The following is a 23,333-nucleotide window of genomic DNA, read 5'->3' on the forward strand; positions in this document are numbered from 1 at the left end:
TAAGTTTTCAATTTGGAATATTTCCAAAATTCCCCAGAGTAAGTTTTTTCCCATTTACCGAAAATGTTCTGCCCCTTTGCAACCCTATCTGCATGTAATGTATTTGCCAGCAGTGATAATCCAACACTAGACATGCTGTGATTTATTTCAAGGCACAAAATTCACATTACATCTGTAGATTCCTTAAGTTTACAAAACAAAGCTAAGCATTAAAAAAACAAAAGTAAAAATTTTGCTGCATACCAATCACATATTTCAATTAAAAGCCAAATGTAAATTCTTTACTGTGGATGGTAAAGTATATACTTTTGGATATGTAGTAAGAAAGCATACTACTAGTAATTATTTATCCTAAAATAATATTTTACTTTTTGGGTAAAAATCTGCCTTAAATGGACATGTACTCACCCTAGAGTTATTCCAAAACAGGATATTTAAAAAAAAATCATAACCAAGCAGATCTGGGCTGCTATTGACTTCCACAGTAAGAAAAAATACTATGGAAGTCAGTGGTGCCTCAAAATGAAAATGGTCTCTTAATTTATTTACCCTCATGCCATCCCTGACAGGAAGTAAAATCCTTTTGGGGTGGCATGAGAGTGAGTAAATGATGACAATTTTCATTTTTGGGTAGATAATTCCTTTAAATTTTCCAGAGTATTAGTAGCTGAAAAGCACAAAGAGAACATCTGCTCCTTCCACAGCGTATAAGGTTGTGGCCTGTAGTCCTAAAGTGGAATACAGCCATAATCCAGTTTAAATTAGTTAAACACGATCTCATATGTTAGAATGTAGGCATCACTGTACACGTACAGCAAATGATCTCTGGGGTCGTAGTTGAGATATTTAATATTGGCTTGCATCTTTTTGATATTAATTTTCAAATCGTAGCGCTCTGTGTTGGTTTTGGTGTCAAATGAATAAAAGATCTCCTCTTTGTCATTGTCTATAAACCTGGTGGCGTACAGCACACCGCATACCATGAAAGTATTTGTGACAGTTTTTTTGTGCAGTGAAGTTGACCAAGTTTGGCCCAGAACGGGCGGAGTGCTGGTCTCAACTTTACTGATGACTACATTCCCGAAATTGCTTGTCGTTGCATATATAACGTACACGCCAAATTCATCTGTGACAAAATCTAAATCTGTATAGCTGTATGCTGCTGCGAGATATCCGAACGGAAACTTGCTGTTATAACCTGTATCTTTTGGCAGTGCCACGTTACTAACCGTGCGAGCCGTCATATTAAACCGACAGACGGAATATGTATTATAACAGTTATAATAGAGCGCATTTCCATACATCACCATGTTTGGCCCCTGAACTGTGTTAGTTGTGGGATTAGAGCTTGCAATATATACATCGGTATGTCCAATGCCTAATAACATAGTGCTCAAGCTATTGTACTGGCGGATAAAGTTGCCATACATATTACTAGTATACAGCACCATCAGCCAGTATTTATTCTCATCTCCTGGAGCAGGGTTCGCATCCTTGCCCCAAGCGCCATAGGTGTAGGAGGTTGAATATACCGTAAGGGAATACGTTTTAGGTCCCTTCACACTGACAATCTGACCCAGACCACATCGACCTATAAAGAAATTTAAAACAAAGAACATTTCACATTTGGCTAATAATACAAAATCCAAAAAGCACGAAGGAACGGACTATTTGTGTTTTACCCTTAACCGGGGGAAGTGTTGGGGCTGGTGGTGGAGCTTTGTCTTCTCTGCACTTCTCAAGGTCCTTCTTGATACTGCGGTTCTGACGTTCTTTCTTCATCACCTGCATGCTGTCAAACCTTTCTAGCTCTTCCATCGTGTCCTTCATGTCCTGAAGCTATTAGAAGAAAAGGTACAAATAAGACTAATGCACACCAAACGTGAAGCTCGCATTCTTCGCTCTAAATTACTCGTGGGATTTAACTCTCTGTCATGCAAATTTTTCGCTTGAGTTAATTTTCAATTTGCGCAAAGACGGGTTTGAGGTGAAGAGTGCGTGTTTTCCTGGCAGTCGCGCTCCCAATAAATGTAATTCGCGTTGGCCTGTGTGAGTTAGCATCTTTTGCATCTTTGCATTGACTTAATGTGTAATCTAATCACGCAAATTGTTGAATTTGCATTTGGTGTGTACACCTCTTTCGACTCATTTTAATTTAATGCTGCGTACCAAACACGAAGCATTGCGTTCCTCACACTAGATTACTCGCAGGATAAAACTTTGTGTCATGCAAATTCTTCAGTTAAATATTTTCACTTTGCGCAAAGACGAGTTTGAGGTGAAGAGCACATGTTTTCACAACAATCCCGCTGCCCAATTTGCGTCTTTCGCATTGTCCCGTGTGAGTTTGCTTCTTTTAGCGTCTTTGCATTGACTTTGTATGTTATCTACTCGCGTCAATCGTTGAAATCGCGTTTGGTGTGTACGCCCCATTAGACTTATCTTAATGTAATGCTGCGTACACACCAAACGCGAAGGATTGTGTTCCTCGCACTAGATTATTTGCGAGATTTAAGTTCATGTCATGCAAATTTGTAGCTTGAGTTGAATATTTTTAATTTGCGCAAAGATGAGTTTGAGGTGAAGAGCGCATGTTTTTGCCGGCAGTTGCACTGTCCAATACATGTAATTTGCATCAGCCCATATAAGTTAGTATCTTTTCGCGTCTTTGTGTTGACTTTGTATGTAATCTACTTGCGCAAATCGTTGAATTTGCATTTGGCGTGTACGCCTCATTAGACTTATCTTAATGTAATGCTGCGAACCAAACATGAAGGATTGCGTTCCTCACACTAGATTACTTGCAGTATTTAACTTTTTGTCATGCAAATTCTTCAGTTAAATATTTTCACTTTGCGCAAAGACGAGTTTGAGGTGAAGAGCGCGTGTTTTCACGGCAATCGCGTTTGGTGTGTATGTCTCATTCTTAATGTAATGCTGCGTACAGACCAAACGCAAAGGATTGCGTTCCTCGCTCTAGATTACTTGCAAGACTTTAGTTCATGTCATGCAAATTTGTAGCTTAAGTTGAATATTTTTAATTTGCCCAAAGACGAGTTTGAGGTGAAGAGCGCATTTTTTTTGCTGCAGTTGCGCTGCCCAATACATGTAATTCGCGTCGGCCCGTGTAAGTTAGCATCTTTTCACGTCCTTGTATTGACTTTATATGTAATCTACTTGCGCAAATCATTGAATTTGCATTTGGTGTGTACACCTCATTAGACTTATCTTAATGTAATGCTGTGTACACACCAAACGCAAAGGATTGCGTTGGCGAGATTTTAGTTCATGTCATGCAAATTTGTAGCTTGAGCTGAATTTTTCAAAATTTCAATTTGTGCAAAGACGAGTTTGAGGTGAAGAGCGCATGTTTTCGCGGCAGTCACTCTGCCCAATACATGTAATTCGCACTGGCCCGTGTAAGTTAGTATCTTTTCGCGTCTTTGCATTGACTTTGTATGTAATCTACTCGTGCAAATCTTTGAATTTGAATGCCGTTAAACGCCTCATTAGACTTATCTTACCGTATTTTTCTGTCTATAAGCTGCATTTTTTTCATAACTTGGCTGGTGCTGCGTCTTATAGTCAGGTGCGCCTTTTAATATGAATTAATTTGACCTTTATGAGGCAAGAGACAACATTACCGTCTAGCCTATTCAACCTTCTAGGTAAGTTCTGATGCTATGGTCTATCGTTTAAATAACTGATAATGTTACTTTAACGTAAAGACATCTATTCAGCCTGCTGTTCTGTCTGCTATTGTTTATTTGAATAACTTGCCTTTCCAGATTAGATGTCTGTTCTTCGGCTTGGATTTTGTAAAATAATTTTCTAAATAAACACGACGTGTGTGACTTATATATGTTATTTGGTCTTGATGACACATTTTTGAATGCTGCGGCTTAAACTACGGTGAGTACGGTAATGTAATGCTGCGTAAACACCAAATGCGAAGTATCACGTTTCTCTCTCTAGATTACTCGCAGGATTTAACTTTGTGTCATGCAAATTTTTAGCTTGAGTTGAATATTTTTAACTTGCACTTGAGGCGAATATGGCATTTTCACGGCAATCGCTTCACCCAATTCGCATCATTTGCATTGTCCCACGTCTATTTTTTGTCTATTCGTGTCCTTGCATTGACTTTGTATGTAATACTTGCGCAAATCTTTGAATTCGCGTTTGGTGTGTACGCCCTTTAAGACTTATCTTAATGTAATTCTGCTTACACACCAAATGTGAAGCATCACGTTCCTTGCACTAGTTTACTTGTGGGATTTAACTTTGTATTATGCAAATTTTAAGCTTGAGTTAAATATTTTTAACTTGCTAGAAGACACTTTGAGGTGATTCCCATCATTTGTATCGTCCCGCATCTATTCACGTGTATTTGTGACTATTCACGTCTTTGCATTGACTTTGTATGTAATCTACTCGTGCCAATTTTTTTATTCGCGTTTGGCGTATACTGTAAGCCCCATTAGTAGGTGTGATTAGTTTTAACATCTGCACTGTCACACCGAGTGGCCCCGCCCACTTTGGAATCCCAATGCTCCGAATTAAATCTTAAAGTTAGTGCTTGTCACTGGAAATGGACTACTAATGGTTAGAAAGTGGCTATTAGAAATTACAAAACAAATATATCCTTATATTTATTATTTGCCATTCTAAACCAATTCCTTTTAGGTGCATGGTGTTGTAGCAATACGGCAGGCAATTGCCTGAGGGCTGTTTATTTAAACAATCTAAAATTTTAATATTAATAATACGTAAAGCAAAAATGCAACTATCTGAGCTCTTTGCTCATAATTTTCTGAAAATTGTAATATAAATACTGACATTATTTTAATTAGAATAAACAATTTATGTTTTGTTAAATGTGTTTTGACTATTGTATGTTGTATAATAATATGTCTGGATAATGAAGATATTAGAATGAAAAAACTTTTATTAGGGCCTCACTACTGTAGTTAGCATGAAAAATATTAAACCATTATTATTGTTTAAAATCTCCTTACGTCTGCTACAGTCTGTACATTGAGATGCTGAGAGTTGAAGGTGGTTTTGTTAAGTTTGTCCAGGAGACTTAGAATCTCGGCATACTCCAGCTCAATGATCCGGAGAGACACGGCCCCGTACAAATTTTTATCATCCTCTTTTTCCAGTATGCCCACATAGTCCTCTAGCTGCTTGATACGCTGTTGTAGACCCAGAAGTCGTCTGTCATTCTCTAACATCTACAAAAACATTTCTTGCTTTTATTCAATGCGACTTCGAAATTGAACACTACAACAAAAATGACATCTTTAAGGGACAATGACAAGATTATCAATATAAATATTTAATTCAAAAGATTCATATGTAATGTACTTTGTGTACCTTTTCTGAAGTGATGGTCGCAGTGCATTGTAAGGCGATGGTCTCTACTCTCTTAAATTTGCTTTTAGGGAAAGCAGGATCAGTGTTTTTTAGATCGCACACACAGTCCTTTCCTCTCACCGACTGTGTTGACCACATCACAGGACAATAAATAATCAAACAAACGAATGAAAAACAAAGACATATTGGTTGAATCTGTGTTGTTAAATCCATGATACAAACAGTTCATGCACTGCAAAAATGATTTTCCAAAAAATCTGCCAATGGGGTAAGCTAATTTTTCTTAAATTGAGTGTTTCAGAAAAATGTTCAAGATCTTTTTGCTTACCCCATTGGCAGATTTTTTTTTTTTGCTTGTTTTATGCACAAAATCACTTAAATTTGAATTTTTTTGGTCTAAAAACTAGACTTATTTTCTTGGGTCGTTTTGCTCATCAAGAAAAAGCATCTTAATGCAAGAATTTTTAGATATTTTTACTGAAACAAGACAAAAATACTACGATTTTTTTTCTTGAAAATAATTTTTTGCAGTGTGCTATTACACATTAAGTTTATGTGTCTTTGTCTTGAGGGAATTCAGAAAAAAAGAAAGATTATAATGTATAAAGAAAATTACATGAAAGTGGACCGAAGTTAATAAACTGGACTTTGTATCTTTCTTACCTGAACAAGAATTTGAGGAATGACGATCATCAAAATGAACACATTAGACAGACTCATGGTTGGGACTCTGTAACCTCAGGAGCAAATTCAACTTTATCTGACAGGACTTAAAAAAGCTGTGTTTAAATGGTGTACTAAGAAAAAAATTGTCGGTGAGCCAACAGTTTCTTTCTAACTTGAGAAATAATGGTGAAATAACTGATAAAATAAAGAAGTGACTTTATCTTTGGGTTCAACATGTAAGATGATCTGATATCTGTTTTTGTAACAGGGTTTGCTAAATGTTTAACTTCCATCTTTTTTCCATCTTTCTCACTTTTTGTCTAACTGAATACTGAACTGAATTGGCGTTATATTTTTATAATGCTTTTCAACTTAATACAAATCCAGTATCAGAATCTTTTCCTAACCAAGGAACAAAAATCTGAACATAGGGTTAATTTCTTATTTTGTTAATAATTAATAAGATTAGTTTGTCGTCTAGACTTAAGTTGAGTCTTTGTACAAAACTTGTCAAAAGTTTGACCAATTTGCTAAACGTAATCAATAAAAAACTAGACTTTTAAGAACTTAAAAGTTCCCAGCATGCACTGCAGTATCTTCAACTCAATGGTTTATATTTTTAAAAAAGGATGATGTTGATGTTGCTCTGTTAGTTACTGACTGTATTTAATTGTTTTGTACACTGTAAAAAGTACACTGCAAAAAAAGATTTTCAAGAAAAAATTTTCCTAGTATCTTTCTCTTGTTTTCAGTAAAAATATCTAAAAATTCTTAAATTAAGATGCTTTTTCTTAATGAGCAAAACAACCCAAGAAAATAAGTCTAGTTTTTAGACAAAAAATATCAAATTTAAATGATTTTGTGCATAATACAAGCAAAAAAAATCTGCTAATGGGGTAAGCAAAAAAATCTTGAAAATGTTTCTTAAACACTTTAAATTTAAAAAAATTTAGCTTACCCCATTGGCAGGCTTGTTTTATGCACAAAATCACTTAAATTTGATATTTTTGGTCTAAAAACTAGATAGGTAGCGCGCCTCAATTGACCAGACACCACTGCATCAAGATATTTTTCTCTTTCTTTAATCATTACGTTTTTTTTGAGAAAACATTCCAGGATTGTTTTCTATTTATAAGACTTTATTGGACATCAACACTTTAGAGTTTTAATGCAGTTAAAAGTTACAGTTTCAGTGCAGCTTCAAAAGGCTATAAACGATCCCAACCAAGGCATAAGGGTCTTATTCAGCAAAATGATTGTAATTTTCGCCAAGAAAAATAAAAAAATTTACTTTTAGACCATAAATTCCCATCTTTCATTAGCAGTGTGAAATGCCAGTGTGACCTTACATATTGCGTAATCACGTTGAAAGGTCACACCTTATGTGATACACACTCACACACTCGCAGACCATTTTAAACTATAAACTGACACAAAGACATTAATTAGTATTTTTCCACATACAACAACGTCGGAACGGTCCTCTTTCTCCACATTTGTAAACACTGGAGCGGCGCTGTAGTTTCACATACTTCATGCAAGTCAATTTTTTTTTACCTCAGCCGTAAAACTGTTCAATATTTTGAATGACTGTAAAATGATAAATGTTATTTATATTTTGTTACAGTAATTTATCATTTGGTTCTTTTTTGATTGAACTTTTAATGTGGCCAGCTAGCAGAGTAAGCCAACCACGTTGAACTTGAAAAACTCAACAAATGAAGAAATAAGTCTCTGTTTTCTTATCTCTGTGGACAGTTTCTTCAGATCTGTGAGAAAATGGACATGTTTAGATAAGAGTTTGCTTAATCATCATTTCAATATAAAAACAAAATGCTGAAATCATGCAGGTTTTGAAATGTTTTTTTTTAAATATTATTTCGTTATGTTGCTTTTGTAATACCAGAGACAGTATTTGCATGAGTACGGTTGCAACATTTGTTTGTGTGCGGGTTTAAAGGAGGACTTTATTGTCTTTGGCACCATTTGACCATCATGCTCTCGTACCTGTTGCTCCTCGCAGTCATAGTAAGTTTATTTTCAATGTCAACTGTACATTGCATACTGCACAATAATATTTATTTATTTGGATACATTGCAGTGGTTGTTTAATTCATTTATTCTAGATCAGATAAAAACCCTTAAAAATTAAAATATTTCATAAACAGCAGCATTGTAAAAACTGTAGTGTGTTATGTCTGTGTAAATGTGTCTGTGTGTATTCAGTCGACTGTTCAGGCTGAGAAGATTCAAGGTGTAGAGGAGAACAATGCCTGTGTATGTAAATTAAGCAGCTCTATCTGGGCTTTTCCTGCCAAACGGTTTGAGGAAGTCGAAACACAAGTCCAGATCTGTGATGAAAACTTGAAGAATTTACAGAAAAAGGTGAAACCTATACTTAAATACATGTACATACTGTATAAACTTAAAGAAAAATAAAATATACTTGTATGTACTAAAAAAAACATTTAAATATCAGCAACTAAATTTTTTTACTCTGCAAAAAGTGTAAGTTGGATCTACTTAAAAATTCCTTCAATTAGTAACACCTAAAAATATTTTTTCCAACGTTAATTTTCTCACATTAAGTAAAACATTTAAGGTAAACAACTTTTTAAAAATTACTTAAATTGGGAGCACCTAAAAAATTTCCAACTTACATTTCTTTGACTTTAAGTAAAAAATGTAAGGTAAAACACTTTTAAAAAATACTTACATTGGTAGCACCTAATAAATATTTCTTTCCAATTTTTTTTTCACTTTAAGTAAAACATTTAAGGTAAACAACTTTTTAAAAATTACTTAAATTGGTAGCACCTAAAATTTTTAAGCATGTTCCACTTTTTAACTTAAAGTGGGAAATTTTAAGTTTAAGATTTGTATGTGTTTTAGGTACAGCTCCCCCCAAATAATATATATTTTTAGGTGTTTAGGTACAGTTTAAGTGCAGTGTAGTACATTGTTTTTTTTTGCTTAATAATAGTGTACATTTCTAAAGTATATAAATACTAAATACCAGTTTGATATTTTAGTCTGATTTTTTGTATATTGAAATAAATGTTTTCTCAAAATTGCACAGCTGAGCTATCATAAGAAGTACTAAAGACAATTTTTTATATTAAATGTTAGGGGTACAAAACAGTTGTGGTACATTTACACAGTATAGGGGTGTAAATCGGACCGTTCTTTACGATGCGATATTAATTTCTCCGCCAGTGATGCGGTATTTGCAAATACATCAAACACTTCTTCGACACAATTATTAAAAATCAAACTTATGATGGCAACAGTCATTGTCTTTCAGTATTTTGTGCCAAAATGTGCAATAGTGACAATCACTGAGGAATATAAAAATAAAGCTGTTGAACTTAAGCATTTGATCTGTCACAAAACTTCAGATCTAGCAGTCAAACAATGCTGCAGTGGTTATTTCAATGAGGACGTGGAGAGTGTCAAAATAAAGAAACCTCATATCGATATTTTATTAGTTGCATTGTATCCCTAGAAATAAAACTGCTGTCGATCCATATAAATGCACCATTACACCACTGCACAATAGATCCTTAAGGTACAGTAATGTACCCAAAAAGTTTAAATGTTGTATTATGTTTAGTATACCTGTAAAGATACAAAACAGAACCTCGGGGTACCACTCCAGCGACAGAAAAGGTACAAGGTTTACATTGTAAAGTGGGATTTGTGAAAATATGCAATTCAATTATAGACTAATAACCTTTTCATTGCCATTAAAGTGAAATTACTGAACCTAAACATAAGATAAAAAATGCCATTACATGGTAAAAATTGCATTAAAATACACTTTAAAAAAACACTTAATAAGTACTCCAAGTCAACAAAAATCGAGCAGGACCAAAACATTTTAAGGCTGATCGCTGTCAAAAAAGTTCAGCAACGACATCCCAAGGATGACAGCAGCATCCAGGTGGTATGAGCGGCTTCGCATCTGAGCTCTTCATTTACACTTCATTTGACTGAATGGTTCTTTGGGGAACCAAAAATGGTTCTTCAAGCAACACTTCACTTTTATTACAGGAAAGAACCATTTACTTTTAAGCCCTAAGAAGTGTCTGTGAATTCTTTCCTCTGTAACTTACAGATAAAGACCAATAATGTAGCGCTACAAAAGATGGAATTTGCTCTTAAGAACATCACAGATCGGTTGGAACCCTTTGATTATCTCAACAACAATGGCCTGTACAACGCCCTTCAACTGCGAAAGCTAAGCCAGGAACTTGAAGCGATCCATCAGACCGCCACTGAAGCACATCAGACAAATCCCAACGAAGACACACGCAAACTTCTCAAAGAGGTAAACCTCTCTCCACGTGCTCTTTTGCTTTTTACTGACACCTTATAATCACTGGTGACTTTGCTTATATAATGGAATATCATGCATCTCGTGAAATAGTTGTAACCAAATTCAAGTTTATTTCGGCTAGAAGTGGATTACTCATAGCCGGACTTTAATGGATCTATAGGTTACCTAAACGTTGAAATGATGGCTATTGCTTGTTGGGAATTTTATAAAAATATATATATTGAATATTGAAATCATCAGGTGTTCATTTTTATTCCTCTTACTGTAGTTGGATAAAACAAAGAGTGACATTGAGAGCATGTACAACGACAATATATTCAATCTCCAGACCATGAAAATGAGATTACGTGACCTTAACAACAGAGCACAAACGTGCAAAACCATACCAGATGATTTCAGAAGTAAGTACTTATCTGACTCACTGAGTGAATGTTATTATTAAATGTTATACGAAATATGATAGACATAAACCTTATGGGACAGAGTTTATCCTAGTCCCAAACTAAAATGCATGTATAAGCTGCCTTACTGTGGGTTTACACCAGACGCGAGTTCAATGATTTGCACGAGTAAATTACATACAAAGTCAATGCAAAGACGCAATCAGACGCGTCTTCGCGTGGGGCGATGCAAATTACACGATATTGGCTGCGCGTTTGCGCGAAAACACACGCTATTCCCCTCAAACGCGTCTTCACCCAAGTTGAAAATATTCAACTCGAGCGAAAAATTTGCAGGACACAAAGTTAAATCCCGCAAGTAATCTAGAACGAGTAAAGGGCTCGTTATAGTCGTGCGTAGGTCCTACGGCGTAGCAGCGACGACGTAGGTTCCGCGTCGGTTTTCATTTATACTTTTGCGTCATCCTCCGTGTCAACGTGCAAACACACCCAGAAACCGCTTGTAGGCAGTATCCACGCGTGTAACCACAGTAGCAGTGCGACCGTCAGAGAAGAAGAAGCTTGGCAAGTTAACCCACAAACGAAGAAGAAACAGCAACTTGTTGAGTATGATTTGAGAAGACCAGCAATGATGGAAGTAAATAAACAGTGACTTTTGTTGCAGTTTGAGTTAAATCACTCCTCAACTTGGCTCATCTTTGTTTTCACCGTCACAAACGGAAATACCTATGACGCAGTTTTTTTTACCTGATGGGAGGGGTTCTGGTGGACCAATCACAGCGCTTGCGGTCCGCGTAGATGTGACGCGCTGTTAAATTTTTTGTGAGGTGCGTGTCAGGCTACGCAGAGCTACTCACAGGCTACGGATAGAACCTACGAACCTAGTAGCTACGGCGTAGAACCTACACATGACTATAAATCGCCCTTTACTGTGGGTTTACACCAGACGTGAGTTCAATGATGTGCACGAGTAAATTACATACAAAGTCAATGCAAAGACGCAATCAGACGCGTCCTCGCGTGGGGCGATGCGAATTACACAATATTGGCTGCGTGTTTGCGCGAAAACACACGCTATTCCCCTCAAACGCGTCTTCACCCAAGTTGAAAATATTCAACTCGAGCGAAAAATCCGCATGACACAAAGTAAAATCCCACAAGTAATCTAGAACGAGTAAAGGGCTCGTTATAGTCGTGCGTAGGTCCTACGGCGTAGGTTCCGCGTCGGTTTTCTTTTATACTTTTGCGTCGTCCTCCGCGTCAACGTGCAAACACACCCAGAAACCGCTGGTATGCAGTATCCACACGTGTAACCACAGTAGCAGCGCGACCGTCAGAGAAGAAGAAGCTTGGCAAGTTAACCCACAAACGAAGAAGAAACAGCAACTTGTTGTGTATAATTTGAGAAGACCAGAAATGATGGAAGTAAATAAACAGTGACTTTTGATCCAGTTTGAGTTAAATCACTCCTCAACTTGGCTCATCTTTGTTTTCACCGTCACAAACGGAAATACCTATGACGCAGTTTTTTTACCTGACGGGAGGGGTTCTGGTGGACCAATCACAGCGCTTGTGGTCCGCGTAGATGTGACTTAAATGATGTGATTAAAATTTTTGTGAGGTGCGCGTCAGCTACGCACAGGCTACGGATAGCTACGGCGTAGAACCTACGCACGACTATAAATCGCCCTTTACTGTGGGTTTACACCAGACGCGAGTTCATCGATTTACGCGAGTAGATTACATACAAAGTCAATGCAAAGACGCATTTAGACGTTTCCTCGCGTGGGGCGATGCGAATTAAACGATATGGGCTGCGTGTTTGCACGAAAACATGCGCTATTCGCCTCAAATGTGTCTTTGCCCAAGTTGAAAATATTCAAATGAGGCAAAAAATTCGCATGACACAAGGTTAAATCCAGCGAGTAATCTAGAGCGAGTAACGCAATGCCCTGCGTTTGGTGTGTGCGTAGCATAATTGTGGGTTTACACCCGACGCGAGTTCAACGATTTGCGTGAGTAGATTACATATAAAGTCAATGCAAAGACGCAATCAGACGCGTCCTCGCGTGGGGCGATGCGAATTACACGATATGGGCTGTGCGTTTGCGCAAAAACACTCGCTTTTCACCTCAAATGCGTCTTTGCCCAAGTTGAAAATATTCAAAATATATTTAAGTGCTATAAATGGGTCCCCAGTGCTTTTATCAACCTAGAAAATGTGAATTAGAACAACTCGGCAACTTAAGGGGGTTGCACACCGGACGCGCAGCTCAACGCCGAGTTGCGTCTAGGACAACTCGGAGGTATCGTAAACCGGAAGTGCACATTAAATAGCGCGAGCTTAGTCAGATAGTGTCTACTTCAAAATGCAAAATATATGTTAGCAGCCAATGTTAGTCGTTAATGATTTGGGACAAATATGATGTTATTTAATGTGTTATTTAACTATGTGAGTGGCACTCTGTGGCGTGACAGGGATTTGAGCAACTTCCTACGCGGCCGGTGTGCGACCCCCTTTAGTTTTGGTAAACCATTCTCTGCAAGCATGCAAAAAAATAGGTAATTGAAATTTGGCTCCCCTTGTGATGTCAGAAGGGGATAATACCGCCTCTTAATCTGCACTATCCAACCATGCCACTCCCATATAGTGCAAAGATCAGCTCATTTGCATGTTAAAGGACACAGCACATTTTTGCTCACACCTACAAAGTGGCAATTTTAACATGCTATAATAAAATTGTCTATATGATATTTTGAGCTAAAACTTCACATTATGTACTACCTGTCTTGTGAAATGTCCCCTTTAATTAAAAAACATCTTGCCCTGACATATCTTAACATATAGTATGTCAGTGCCATTTTTTTTGGTCTCAAGATGCACAAAAGTAATGTTCTTTGTAAGCTATGTTTGTAAAAACTGCTTTAATGTCCTAATATAACTAAAGCCTAGTCCTGTATTAATCTAAATCCATAAATCTACTCCACTTGTAGGTTCTTGTCATCAGCGTATCATGACCAGCATAAGTTCTCCAAGTGTCACAAAGCTCAACTCATTAGATAAGTCGTACATCTCTGGTGCTTGGGGCCGAGATGCCAAACTGAACGAGCAAATCTACTGGGAGCACAGCCTGGTCAGTGGAAACAAACGCGGCAACACAATCAGAATTTACAAATCATATGAAGATTTCATGGCCAGCAAGAACTACAAAGATGAATACATTGCATCGTCTTACAGTCACGCTAATGCCGTCCAGGGTTCAGGCACTATATTGTACGATAACACTGTGTTTTACCAATGCTACAACAAAGCTGAGATTTGCAGTTACAATATTCTAACAAAAGTAACCAAGCGAAAGCCTATCGTTGGTGCTGGTTTCAAAAACACATTTCCATACTGCTACTACAGCTGTCGTGATTGGACAGACTTTGATCTGGAAGCGGATCAAGGCGCTGTATGGGTGATATACGCCACGGAGGAGAACCACGGCAATATCGTTGTGAGCCGATTGGACCCGGTTGAGCTCAATATCACGCATACCTGGAAAACACATTTGTTTAAGAGATCTGTCACTAACACGTTTATGGTGTGCGGTGTCTTGTATGCTACACGTTATGTTAATGCTTATCGAGAAGAGGTATTTTATGCCTTTGATACGGTCACTGGTCAGGCGATAAACACTCTTTCTATACCTTTTGAGAAAGTTGCAGAGGGTGTAGCCAATCTGCATTTTAACCCAGTTGACCGGAAACTTTACCTGTATAACGATGCTTATCTTTTAGCATATGACACGGTCTTTTAAGGTGAGATAAGCAGATAGATAAGATAGATACATTGCCCAACTGTTTAATTGAAAGTCAAATTACACTTGATGCGATTATTTTTTATATTCCCAGACAGCAGATGACTCTGGGCCGGATCTGTGCCGAAATCAGCAGCTCCGTTGTGGATCTGGCCCAGAGTCATTTGATGTTTGGGTTGGGACTGAAATACGATCTGTCCTTCATATAGTCAGCAATAATAAGTATGGTTTTATATTGTTATGTGAAGATTACACTTTTACAATGTTTGTTAATAAGATGACCAAATCTTCCAAATAAACGTGCTTATGAAGTGTTGGTGGTTTTTTATTTTATTTTAGTGGAACCTTAACTAAACATGAAAATACATGGGGTGCATCCCAATTAGTTCTCTAATATTTTGCTTCCTTACAATCTTTAAGTATAATCGAATTTTAGCTATTATTTTAATTCTGAACAGTGTTGAATTGCTTATAAAAATGAGTTGTAATTGTAATAAAATAGTTCATTGAAATGACTTGTAAAGCTAATTAGATTATACAACAAAAATCTAATGCAGCAAAAGAGTCATACACAAAAGTCATATAAACAATCAATAGTCACGACTCGAGTCAACCAGTTTAAGGCCTACTTTAAAATGTTTTAAGGTAAAGAAAATTTAGCTCCCATAGAAATCCCACAATGCACAAAAAAACTGAATATCAGAAAACAACAACAGGACATCAATGTTCTCTTACCGGAAATTACGTCACATTCACGGAGACTTTTGGCTTAAAATCGCACCAGGCAACTCTATAAACATAAAGACATGAGATAGAAGTTTAGCAAAGACAAACATTTATTTAATAAAAGAATTCAACATAAACACACAGGCAGGAAACGAAATCTAGTCAACATTTATGATTATTATTCATTTGAAATATTGTTTAGATATGTAATACATCAAAGAGTTTTTATATGGTATTGGTGTCCCATTTTAGCATTTGTGTTGTGTAAGTTTTACTAAAAAAACACAACACAAACTTTTAACAATTGCACATTAATGTCCAACTGTAACATTTCTAAAATCATGATAGGAAAGTTGTTGTAAAATTGAATGTGAATAATTTGATGAAACTACTCCCAAAGTGTAATACTGGACGTACAAATAGCGAGTCCAAAAGCTTTCACAATTGACATCTTTGTCTTTTTATCAAATACAGTATGCATTAAAGGAACACGCCGACTTTTTGAGACTTTACCTTATTCACCGTATCCCCCAGGGTTAGAGAAGTTCATACACACCCTTTTCATCTGACACACCCACTGCTAGCCTAGCTTAGCACAAAGACTTGAAGTAAATGGCTCCAGCTAGCATACTAATCCCGATAAGTGACAAAATACGCCAACATTTTCCTATTTATATGTTGTGATTTGTATAGTCACAGTGTTTAATAACAAGGTCATATGAGACACAGCCATCTTTTAACCACATACAGGGAACTATATTCTCAGAAGGCGAAGCACTGCTTCTTGGGCGGGAAGAGAAGTCCCGTGGTGAGGAGCAGAGAGTTTGTGCAAGCGTTGGGCTAATCACTCCACCCAAGTAGCAGTGCTATATGTGAATATACAAATCACAACATATAAATAGGAAAATGTTGGCGTTATTTTGTCACTTATTGGGATTAGTATGCTAGCTGGAGTCATTTACTTCTAGTCTTTGTGCTAAGCTAGGCTAGCGGTGGGTGTGTCAGACAGAGTTACAGCACGCACTGAGATGAAAAGGTATGTATGGACTCATCTAACTCTGGGGGATATGATGAATAAATTAAAATCCAAAAATCGGCGTGTTCCTTTCAAAATTGTGCATACATGTTGCATTGGTGTGTTTGGAGTATAACCGTAAGCTCAGCTTTGAGAAGAATTTAACTCTTTTCCTGCCAGTGACGCTTCCTTGATGAGGTTTTACTGTCATCTATATTTCCGCTATTATCCACTAGGTGGTGCTCTAACCCAGCTTATAAAAAATGTAGGCCTCAATTGATTCAAAAATATTGATAACCCTGTTTATGTTTTGACAATCGTTCTGAATCTGATCTCTAAGCAAAGTCCTTTACAAAAATGTTGGTATTTTTGAAGAAACCCACCCATATTGTAGAGGTGATAAAAAGAGAACAAATGAAGGTAGAATGAAACTTTTTTCCATTTTTTGGAATTGGAGTTTTTGAAAGTTTGTTTGTTTGAAAGCAGATGGTCTGTTCTTTTTATTTTCTATATTGTATGTTTATTTATTTATTAAATTTTCAGGAAGGAAACTTGGAGGCAATTTTTTTTTAAAACACTGGCGGGGAACGGGTTAAGGAGGCTTGGAAAATACACACACCCATGCTGGGTAAATATTAGACAGAACACAACGATGGGTTAAAATTGACCAAATGCTGGGTTGTTTTAACCCAACTGCTGGGTTATTTTAACCCATGGTTGCATAACAACAACTCAACATTGGGTTAATTTTTAACCCAGCATGTGTTTTGTTCAATATTTACCCAACATGGGTAAAAAATAACCCATCCATTTTTTGAGTGCACAACACATTTGCAAACCTTACAAAGACACATCTTACACTCTTAAAAAACAAGTTTAAAAAGTTGTACCTTTTTGTTACTGGAACGGTACCTTTTAAAAGGTCCTATAAGTATACTTTTAAAAAGTGTCAACTTTTGTACCTTCATGTACCTTTTTTCTGAGAGTGCAGGACACTGACAACAAAATATTACCACAAAGAGGATCAACAAATATTAATAACAGATAAAATGTTATTAATATGTTGTCATATTATTGTAAAATGTTAAGATATTACAATAATATGACATTTTTTTGTATATTCATATAAAACACAGATTCCCTAATATGCTGTGGTTTGCCTTTTTGTCAAATTATTTTGTCCAATGAATACCCTTAAAGTTTTGTGTTTTGTCCATCTTGTCAATACAGCTCATATTTGAATGGTTTCATCTAACCTGTAGGGGGCATTCAAAGCAAATATTGTACAAATCCTTCTCCCTACAGACATTAATTTTGGCTATAAATCTGAAGCCACTGACTGTTTTGTTTAGGAAATAACTTGATTCAAGACAAATTCTTATAATTTCATAGCGCTTATATAGCGCTTTTCACAATTGTTTCAAATGTTTCAAAGCAGCTTTATATTAATAGATGCAGGAAAAAAACATAAGCAGCAGAAAACAGTGGCAAAGATTAAACTGTATGAGCAAGCGTAGTAATAATGTAACGTATAGAGGAGGGTGCTAAGTTAGGCCAATTTCGGCTGACTCCCCAGGGGTTGAAAAAACCTACTAGGAGAAAAACCCTCCTGGCTTTTTTAATCAGGATGAGAAAAAATCCTAGGAGGGTAAAAAACCCTTGAGAACAAAAACCAGACATAGCTGATTTTATAGAGGATATACTATATATTAGATACTATTCTATAGTATCTTCTGATGCATTAAAAGTTGTATGTGTATATTACTGTGTGAAGCACCACGATAGCCTAAATTAATTGCCTCAAGGTGATACATAAAGCTCAGTCAGCACTAATCAGTCAAGACGTCATTTTAAAAATTGGTATTATCTTGCATCCATGTCTGGTTATGACCAAACTAAATATTTATTTATGATTGCATATGATATAGTTTATATAAATTTCCTAATAATTCCCATAAATTCCCACAAATGTCCGTATATTCCATAAATTCCCGTTAAGTTTCAAATTTGGAATATTTCTAAAATTCCAGAGAATACGTTTTTTCCCATGGAAATTGTCCACCCCTTTGCAACGCTATCTGCATGTAATGTATTTGCCAGCAGTGATAATCCAACACTAGACATGCTGTGATTTATTTCAAGGCACAAAATTCCCATTCCATCAGTAGATTGCTTAAGCTTACAAAACAAAGCTAAGCATTAAAAAGACAAAAGTAAAAACTTCAAAATTATAAGGCTGCATACCAATCACATATTTCTACTCAAAGCCAAATGTACATTCTGTGGATGGTAAAGTACATACTTTTAGATATGTAGTAAAAAAGTATACTGCTAGTATTGGGATACAATTTCATACTGTGTTAGCGTCAAGCTAAATAATTTATCCTAAAATTATATTTTACTTTTTGGGTAAAAATCTGCCTTAAATGGATAAATCACCCAAAATGGGGCTATGCCCCAAAATGAAAATGGTCTCTTAATTTATTTACCCTCATGCTATCCCTGAAAGGAAGTTAAATCTATTTGGGGTGGCATGAGAGTAAGTAAATTATGACAATTTTCATTTTTGGGTAGATAATTCCTTTAAATTTTCCAGAGTATTAGCTTAAAAGCACAAAAAATAAAACATCTGCTCTTTCCAAAGCGTATAAGGTTGTATAAGTGGGATGTAGCCATAATCCAGTTTAAATTAGTTAAACACGATCTCATATGTTAGAATGTAGGCATCACTGTACACGTACAGCAAATGATCTCTGGGGTCGTAGTTGAGATATTTAATATTGGCTTGCATCTTTTTGATATAAATTTTCAAATCGTAGCGCTCTGTGTTGGTTTTGGTGTCAAATGAATAAAAGATCTCCTCTTTGTCATTGTCTATAAACCTGGTGGCGTACAGCACACCGCACACCATGAAAGTATTTGTGACAGTTTTTTTGAACAGTGAAGTTGACCAAGTTTGGCCCAGAACGGGCGGAGTGCTGGTCTCAACTTTACTGATGACTATATTCCCGAAATTGCTTGTCGTTGCATATATAACGTACACGCCAAATTCATCTGTGACAAAATCCAAATCTGTATAGCTGTATTCTGCTCCGAGATGTCCGAACGGAAACTTGTTCTCGTAACCTGTATCTTTTGGCAGTGCCACGTTACTAACAGTGGCTGCCGTCATATTAAACCGACAGACGGAATATGAGTAATAACAGTTATAGTAGAGCGCATTTCTATACATCACCATGTTTGGCCCCTGAACTGTGTTAGTTGTGGGATTAGAGCTTGCAATATATACATCGGTATGTCCAATGCCTAATAACATAGTGCTCAAGCTATTGTACTGGCGGATAAAGTTGCCATATATATTACTAGTATACAGCACCATCAGCCAGTATTTATTCTCATCTCCTGGAGCAGGGTTCGCATCCTTGCCCCAAGCGCCATAGGTGTAAGAGGTTGAATATACCGTGAGGGAATAAGTTTTAGGTCCTTTCACACTGACAATCTGACCCAGACCACATCGACCTATAAAGAAATGTAAAACAAAGAACATTTCACATTTGGCTAATAATACAAAATCCAAAAAGCACGAAGGAACGGACTATTTGTGTTTTACCCTTAACCGGGGGAAGTGTTGGGGCTGGTGGTGGAGCTTTGTCTTCTTTGCACTTCTCAAGGTCCTTTTTCAAACTGCGGTTCTGACGTTCTTTCTTCATCACCTGCATGCTGTCAAAACTCTCCAGCTCTGCCATCGTGTCCTTCATGTCCTGAAGCTATTGGAGGAAAAAGTACAAAGCATTACTCAATTGGGCGCAGTGCACAGATGCATCTATTTGCATCTGTGCATTGAATTTGTATGTAATCTGCTTGTGCAATTCACTGTATTCACATTTGTGGGTATGCCCCATTAGACTTGTCTTAATGCTGCGTAAACACCAAAGGCGAAGCATCACGTTCCTCGCTCTAGATTACTCATGGGATTTAACTTAATTTTTAGCATGAGTTGAATATTTTAACTTGCGCAAGACACTCCCGCATGAGTTTGCATCTATTAACATCTTTACATTGACTTTGTATGTAATCTAGGCATCTAATGCAAGGCAGGCAATTGCCTGAGCGATGATCATTTCAAACAATCCGAAATTGTAATGTTAATAATACGTAATGCAACCGCATGTCTGCATCCCCCTTAGTGGGGCCCCCTCTCGTTATGCTCCTATGCTCTTGACGCCTTTGCCGCCTGTTTCAAACTGGCATAGGCATAGCACGTTAAACTTGCAGTACTGTAAAAATTTATGATTTGACTAGTTTTTATGGCAATCCATAATTTCGCTATTATCCAAACCCAATCATTACCTCTGTGTATGTATTGATCATCGTTCTGGCTCTGATCCCTAACAAAGGTCCTTAAAGGAATAGTCAATTTTCTTAAAAGAAAAATCCAGATAATTTACTCACCACCATGTCATCCAAAATGTTGATGTCTTTCTTTGTTCAGTCCAGAAGAAATTATGTTTTTTTGAGGAAAACATTGCAGGATTTTTCTCATTTTAATGGACACCACCACTTAACACCTAACTCAACACGTAACAGTTTTTTTCAACAGAGTTTCAAACGAGACTCTAAACGATCCCAAACGAGGCATAAGGGTCTTATCTAGCGAAACGATTGTCATTTTTGACAAGAAAAATAACAAATATACACTTTTAAACCACAATTTCTCGTCTAGATCCAGTACTGAAAGCGTCAGCGTGACCCCACGCAATACGTCATGACATCAAGAGGTCACAGTGGACGAACGCGAAACTCCGCCCCAGTGTTTACAAGTGTGGAGAAAGGGGACCGTTCCTACGTTGTTGTATGTCAACTGATACTAATTAATGTCTTTGTGTCAGTTTATTGTTTACAATGGTCCGCAAATGTGCGTTTTATATATGTAACACGTGACCTCCCTACATCACTAAGCATTTACGTTAAGTCACGCTCGACCGGATCTAGACGAGAAATTGTGGTTTAAAAGTGTATATTTGTTATTTTTTTTGTCAAAAATGAAAATCGTTTTGCTAGATAAGACCCTTATGCCTCGTTTGGGATCGTTTAGAGTTTTTTGAAACTCTATTACGTGTTGAGTTAAGTGTTAAGTGTTGGTGTCCATTAAAGTCCATTAAAATGAGAAAAATCATGCAATGTTTTCCTCAAAAAACATAATTTCTTCTCGACTGAACAAAGAAAGACATCAACATTTTGGATGACATGGTGGTGAGTAAATTATCTGGATTTTTCTTTTAAGAAAATGGTCTATTCCTTTAACAAAAATGCCATTATCTCAGCTCCCTTAATGTAGCTTCGCTTCTGTGCATGGTGTCACTTGTTACATTGTTGATAAAGTCTGGTAATTGTTAGAAAGAAAAATATTAAACCATTATTATTGTTTAAAATCTCCTTACGTCTGCTACAGTCTGTACATTGAGATGCTGAGAGTTGAAGGTGGTTTTGTTAAATTTGTCCAGGAGATTTCGAATCTCGGCATACTCCAGCTCAATGATCCGGAGAGACACGGCCCCGTACAAATTTTTATCATCCTCTTTTTCCAGTATCCCCACGTAGTCCTCTAGCTGCTTGATACGTTGTTGTAGACCCAGAAGTCGTCTGTCATTCTCTAACATCTACAAAAACATTTCTTGCTTTTATTCAATGCGACTTAGAAATTGAACACTACGACAAAAATTACATCTTTAAGGGACAATGACAAGATTATCAATATAAATATTTAATTCAAAAGATTCGTAATGTACTTTGTGTACCTTTTCTGAAGTGATGGTCGCAGTGCATTGTAAGGCGATGGTCTCTACTCTCTTAAATTTGCTTTTAGGGAAAGCAGGATCAGTGTTTTTTAGATCGCACACACAGTCCTTTCCTCTCACCGACTGGGTTGATCACATCACAGGACAATAAATAATCAAACAAACGAATGAAAAACAAAGACATATTGGGTTGAATCTATGTTGTTAAATCCATGATACAAACAGTTTATGCTATTACACATTTAGTTTATGTCTTGAGGGAATTTGGAAAAAAACATTAAAATAAAAAAGGATAAAACATTACATGAAAATGAAACAAATCCAATAAACTGGACTTTGTATCTTTCTTACCTGAACAAGAATTTGAGGAATGACGATCATCAAAATGAACACATTAGACAGACTCATGGTTGGGACTCTGTAACCTCAGGAGCAAATACAACTTTTATCTGAAAAGCTGTTTTTAAATGGAAAAACAACTTAGAAAAAAAAACATTTGTCGGTTGAGAAATATACTTGAGAAATAATGGTGAAATAACTGATAAAATAAAGAAGTGACTTTTTATCTTTTGGTACAACATGTAAGATGATCTGATATCTGTTTTTGTAACAGGGGTTGCTTAATGTTTAACTTCCATCTTTTTTTCCATCTTTCTCACTTTTTGTTTAACTGAATGCTGAACTGAATTGGCGTTATATTTTTATAATGCTTTTCAACTTAATAAAAATCCAGTATCTGTCGTGACTTTGGTTCAGTGACCGCTATGTTTTTGGTTCTCTGTTCATGTTTTTGTGTTGACAGTTTCACACGTGCGCGGCTCTGTCACGGGTGTCATCAGTGTCATTTCCTTCACCTGCGTCCCTCACCTGATATTCATTTGATGCCCTATCGGTTTAGTATTTAATCCCTGTGTGTGTGTTTGTTCCTTGCAAGTTCGTTTTGTATGTTCCTGCCCGCTAGCTTGTCTAGTTCTAGTCCTGTCCTGTCGTGCCATAGTATCTGTCTCCTTTTTTTGATTTTGGATTACTCTCCGTGCTCTCTGCTGACTTTACCCCTTTAGATTCCCCGCCCGCTGTCAGTCTCTCCTGAGTGGCGTGTCTCCCTTCTAGCCGCTGTGAACACTCTGCCCGTGGATTCTCCGAGCGCCTGTCTCCATCTTGTGCTGTCCAGCCGCAGTGCGCTCCGGCGCGTAATTCTGCATAAGA

At 36.8% G+C, this 23,333-nt stretch overlaps 3 protein-coding genes across 3 annotated transcripts; 1 reads left to right on the plus strand and 2 right to left on the minus strand.

The window, feature by feature from the left end:
- Positions 1-495: 495 nt before the first annotated feature.
- LOC135781798 (olfactomedin-4) lies at positions 496-6,248 on the minus strand. Its single transcript, XM_065292360.2, has 5 exons — positions 6,043-6,248; positions 5,380-5,502; positions 5,019-5,237; positions 1,683-1,839; positions 496-1,591 (listed from the first exon to the last, which is right to left on the minus strand). The coding sequence occupies exons 1-5, from the start codon at positions 6,097-6,099 to the stop codon at positions 762-764; spliced, it is 1,386 nt and encodes a 461-aa protein (XP_065148432.1). The 5' UTR covers positions 6,100-6,248; the 3' UTR covers positions 496-761.
- Positions 6,249-7,802: 1,554 nt separating this feature from the next.
- Positions 7,803-14,876, plus strand: LOC135781797 (olfactomedin-4-like). The gene is made up of 5 exons (XM_065292359.2): positions 7,803-8,073; positions 8,272-8,430; positions 10,163-10,375; positions 10,653-10,785; positions 13,780-14,876. Exons 1-5 carry the CDS (start codon positions 8,041-8,043, stop codon positions 14,586-14,588), a joined length of 1,347 nt encoding a protein of 448 aa, XP_065148431.1. The 5' UTR covers positions 7,803-8,040; the 3' UTR covers positions 14,589-14,876.
- A 1,671-nt stretch (positions 14,877-16,547) lies between these two features.
- LOC135781796 (olfactomedin-4-like) lies at positions 16,548-22,580 on the minus strand. Its single transcript, XM_065292358.2, has 5 exons — positions 22,479-22,580; positions 22,128-22,250; positions 21,771-21,989; positions 19,940-20,096; positions 16,548-19,848 (listed from the first exon to the last, which is right to left on the minus strand). Exons 1-5 carry the CDS (start codon positions 22,533-22,535, stop codon positions 19,019-19,021), a joined length of 1,386 nt encoding a protein of 461 aa, XP_065148430.1. The 5' UTR covers positions 22,536-22,580; the 3' UTR covers positions 16,548-19,018.
- Positions 22,581-23,333: the final 753 nt, after the last annotated feature.

The sequence above is a fragment of the Paramisgurnus dabryanus genome, chromosome 23 (assembly GCF_030506205.2).
Source record: "Paramisgurnus dabryanus chromosome 23, PD_genome_1.1, whole genome shotgun sequence".
In the NCBI taxonomy this organism is placed as follows: Eukaryota; Metazoa; Chordata; class Actinopteri; order Cypriniformes; family Cobitidae; genus Paramisgurnus; species Paramisgurnus dabryanus.